At 44.5% G+C, this 4,908-nt stretch overlaps 1 protein-coding gene across 4 annotated transcripts in view; it reads right to left on the reverse strand.

Moving 5' to 3' along the window:
- LOC122559757 (ras-related protein Rab-21) overlaps window positions 1-4,211 on the reverse strand; it is a 47,335-nt gene extending 43,124 nt beyond the window's left edge. The window contains exon 1 of one of the 4 annotated variants that reach the window (XM_043709728.1): window positions 3,886-4,210. In XM_043709728.1, the coding sequence (XP_043565663.1) occupies window positions 3,886-4,026 (141 nt within the window). In that variant the 5' untranslated portion in view covers window positions 4,027-4,210. Of the gene's footprint in view, window positions 1-3,885 lie in introns of all 4 variants that reach the window. The other 3 variants (XM_043709727.1, XM_043709729.1, XM_043709730.1) reach the window with 3 other exon arrangements.
- Between the last annotated feature and the right edge of the window lie 697 nt (window positions 4,212-4,908).

Genomic DNA, 4,908 nt, shown 5'->3' on the forward strand with positions numbered 1-4,908 from the left:
TTCACCGAGTTGATGATCCTCCAGGCACAGTTGATGTTCGTCTTGGTGTGCGTCCTGGGAACAGGCCGTAAAGCACGGAGTCCCACGTCACAGCACTACTCGGGACGAACCTCGACAAACACCACTGCATTCCTCTCCAGACTTCTTCTGCGTAGGCACATTCCAGAAGAAGGTGTGACAGTCTCGTCCCCCCCCGCAGCCGCTTCGAAGGCAGCGTGTGATGCGGCTGAGAGTCCGGGCATGCATAAAGGATCTCACAGGCAGAGCCCTTCTCACCACCAGCCAAGCCATGTCTTGGTGCTTGTTGGAAAGTTCTGGAGATGAGACATTCTGCCAAATGGCTTTGACAGTCTGCTCAGGGAACTGCTCGATAGCATCTGCCCTCTCCTTTTTCTGAAGGGTCTCAAGGACGCTACGTGCTGACCACTTCCTGATGTACTTGTGGTCAAAGGTGTTTTTCTTCATAAACTTCTCCACGAAGGACAGGTGATACGGAACGGTCCAACTACTCAGAGCCTTCCGCGGCAGCAAGGCCAGGCCCATCCTTCGCAACACCGGGGACAGGTAGAACCTCAGTACGTAGTGACACTTGGTGTTTGCGTACTGGGGATCCACGCACAGCTTGATGCAGCCACACACAAAAGTGGCCATCAGGGTGAGGGTGGCATTGGGTGTATTTTTTCCCCCATTGCCCAGATCTTTGTACAGCGATTCCCTTCGGACCCGGTCCATCTTTGACCTCCATATAAACTGGAAGATGGCCCGGGTGACTGCAGTGGCACTGATTTCATATTTTGTTTTATAATGCTTCTGTGAATTGTCACAGACATTTTATTACTTTAAGGGCACCATATGTGTCAATGCTGTTGCAAACGATGGTTTACTCCACTGCTCCAAGATACTTGCATCTTTGGTCGTCTGTTCTCATAGCTACTCATGTAGCTAAACATATGGTAAATGTTTCAGTGAAGTACCTTGGGATGCTTTACGATATAAAAGATATTATCCTGTGGGTCATGAAAAGTCAGTTACGAATATGCAAACTGGAGGCAGTTCAAACCTCTCAATTTCAGAGTATCGATGATATTCAAATTAACTATACTGTCAATGCATATTCAAATCTTATTTGCCTTTTTGTGAAAGCTTTGCAAAGACAAAGAAACTTGACCTCAATTCCTTTAAAACAAGAAAACAAAATGGCATTTATTTTGACTAGAAAGTAAAACAAAAAAAAAAAAAAATCGGGAATCAATTATTCAACAGAATAAGATGAAAACATCATCTCAATTTGGAACAGAGCTGTTCATTCATTGTTGTTGGGTTAAATTCCTGGAACTCTCTTCAAAACAGCATTGTGGATGTACCTACACCCCAAGGACTTTGTGCGGCAACTCACTACCACCTTTGCTGGGACAAATACAGGAGCCAGTGACACCCACATCCCATGATTGAATAAAGAAAGCCAACAAGTCCAAGAACCTCTCTGTATGTGTATATCTTCTGCACACAATTATTAAAATACATCCATTTATGGGTTCTTAATCTTTAACTATATTACTGACAAAGGCTATGGCCAAAGTGGATCACTCGACAGAAAACAGGAAATTTTAACATCAAATTTGAATGAACGGAAAAGAGACAAGAACAGCTGTGTCTTCTAATAAATTATAGCAAGCTTAATAACACTAAAATCAAGCATCTAAAAAATGAATGTTACTTCTGGTAATATATTCAAATACCAGAGAGGCTACATAGAACATATAACATAGAAAAGTACAGCACAGAACAGGCCCTTTGGCCCACGATAGTTGTGCTGAGATTTAATCCTAACGTAAAATATAGTAACTTAACCTAAGCACCCCTCAACTCATTGTTATCCATGTGCATGTCCAGCAGTCACTTAAATGTCCCCAATGACTCTGCTTCCAACAGCACAGCTGGCAACGCATTCCATGCATACACAACTCTCTGCGTAAAGAACCTACCTCTGACGTCTCCTTTATACTTTCCTAATATCTTTGAGGCACCTATGTACTTGCACACCCAGATCCCTCTGTTCCTCCACACTACCAAGAATCCCATCTTTAATCCTATATTCAGCATTCGAGTGCGACCTTCCAAAATGCATCACTTTGCATTTATCCAGGTTGAATTCCATCTGCCATTTCTCAGCCCAGCTCTGCATCCTGTCTATGTCGTGCTGCAGCCTGCAGTAGCCCTCTATACTATCAATGACACCTCCAACCTTTGTGTCATCTGCAAATTTACTAACCCACCCCTCAACTTCCTTGTCGAAGTCATTTATAAAAACTACAAAGAGCAGAGGCCCAAGAACAGAGGCCCTGCGGGACCCCACTCAACACTGACCTCTAGGCAGAATACTTCCCATCCACAACCACTCTCTGCCTTGTCAGTCAGCCAATTCTGAATCCAGATAGCCAAATCTCCCTGTATCCCATACTTCCTGACTTTATGAATGAGCCCGCCATGGGGAGGCCGATCAAATGCCTTGCTGAAGTCCATATACACCGCATCCACTGCTTGACTGTCGTCGACCTGTCTTGACATCTCCTCAAAGATCTGAATAAGATTTGTGAGGCATGACCTGCCCCTCACAAAGCTATGCTGACTGCCTTTAATCACACTATGCTTTGCCAAATAGTCATAAAGCCTATCCCTCAGAATTCTTTCCAAAACTTTGCTGACCACATATTTAAGACTGTTCTGTAATTGCCAGGGATTTCCCTATTACCCTTCTTGAAAACAAGAACAACATTCGCCTCCTTCCAATTCTCCGGTACAACTCTTGTGGACAGTGAGGAGACAAATATCCTTGCCAGCGGCTTAGCAATCTTCTTTATCGTTTCCCAGTGCAGCATAGGATAAATCTGGTCTGGCCCTGGAGACTTATCAATCTTCATGTTTTCCAAATATTTACCAAGTTTTTATAAATTGTCTTTCCAGTTGCATTGATTCTGAAACAACCAGTTGCAGAATTTTTTTTATTTTGATTAGTTAACAGATTTATTTAAAAGTGGTCAATAATCTTTCAAGAATTAGTATTCCAGAAATATAACTGTCAATGATACAGAGCATTATTTTGATTTTATTCCTCAACTAGGGCTCAAAGATCAAGTCATTTTCGATATTTTGTAGAACACAAGCAGTTAAAAGAAAAAAAACTCAATGATTACAAAATCCCCTGACTAAACCCTACCGTCATGTGAAACATGCTTTATTTCACAACCAAAAACAATGCGACGAAATGCCACGAAACCAAATTCCATACTTTCGTTTCTGTGAAAAAAACGTCAAACTTTCAATTTGCCACTCCATTAAAAAAATTAGCTGCGGAAGTTCCGACTTCAATGGAATTGTATAAGCCTTTAAAAGATGGTCCTGCATGCAAGAAGTGAAAATGAAGCACAAACGCCAATAACATAAAATTTAGGAAGTGTTGCTGAAGATATTTCGGAAACGAAACTTGGCCAACCTGTGAATGAATCTGATACGCCTCCCACAAATTTTAATGGCAAAATATCATTTGTGAGCTTTGTTTGTTTTAAGAACTATCTGCCTTCTTAACAAATGAAGGGCGAAGCATTTCTCCTCCTTCCAGCTCCCCCAAAAGATTCACTGATCGCTGGCAAAACAACAAAAATAACACTGATGTGTGACTGTGGGTCACACAACTTACAGTCAGTTGGTTGGTATAAGCGTACAATAGGAAATGATTTTCACATTTCGGCAGCAGGGCCTCCTCGCTGCCAGGAGAACTGACCGCCTGCCCCACCAGAGTGAGGGGGACAATGATCCAAAACCCACGGGTGGCCGTGGGAAATGGAAACTGAAGTGAAAGAGGTATGAGGAATAGGAATGACGAACCTGGAGTGTAGTGATGTGCTTATCGTTGAATTTGTTCTCACAATATCTCAACACCAGAGACGTCTTTCCCACACATCCTTCCCCCAGCAGGACAACTTTAAACGAATAGGTTTTACCGCCTCCAGCGCCGGCACTCGCCATGATCAGCAGAGAAACGGAGCCCAACAAAAATTCGAGCACAATCGCATGAGACCGCGGCGAGCTAAGAGCTGTTGTAATTGGGAAGTCAGTTAGTCAGCCTGCCACAGTAAACAAGCCACTACCCTCTTGTCTAATGGCGTCTCCTTCCTCCTGCGTCACCCCCTCCAGAGGACTAGGCTGATTGACAGCTATGGAAGGGAGCGGAGCAAAGGCGGAGCCAGGGCCTCGGTAGGTGGGGACAAGCTGAAGGCCGTGGCCATAGGAAAGGATGGACCTGTACCTTTTCTGCAACTTGGCAGGAAGATAGAACCCTCCGTCTTCTCCAAACCACCGCCCCCAACAAAATTACAATTGTGCAGGTTCAAAAACAGCATCTTCACCAGTTGAAAAGTGTGGCACTAGAAAAGCACAGCAAGTCGGGCTGCATACAAGAAGCACGTTTCAGGCATAAGCCCTTCCTCAGGGATCAGAGACTCGTGCATATGTGACCAGTTCAAGCAGGCCTTGAGAGCCAAGTTAAACCGAGGCAAGAGCAAGGCTGTGCTCTTCGGGAACTGGGCCGACCAACCCTCCATCCCATTCACCGTCAGGACCGACCACCTGAAGGTGCTGAGTATTTGGTTTGGAGGGGCTGGGGTGTGTGCCAAGTCTTGGGAGGAGCATATCAGGAAAGTGAGGCAGAAACTGGGCAGATAGAAGCTACGGTCACTCTCCATCATGGGTAAAAACCTGGCCATCAGGTGTTAAACAATGTCAGCGTTGTTATATGTGGCACAGGTCTGGCCTATTGCCAAAACCTGTGCTGTTGCTGTCACTCAGCTCAGCTTCCATTTTAATATGGAGATCAAAGATGGACCAGGTCCGAAGGGACGCTACGTATAA

The sequence above is a fragment of the Chiloscyllium plagiosum genome, chromosome 19 (assembly GCF_004010195.1).
Source record: "Chiloscyllium plagiosum isolate BGI_BamShark_2017 chromosome 19, ASM401019v2, whole genome shotgun sequence".
Classification (NCBI taxonomy): Eukaryota; Metazoa; Chordata; class Chondrichthyes; order Orectolobiformes; family Hemiscylliidae; genus Chiloscyllium; species Chiloscyllium plagiosum.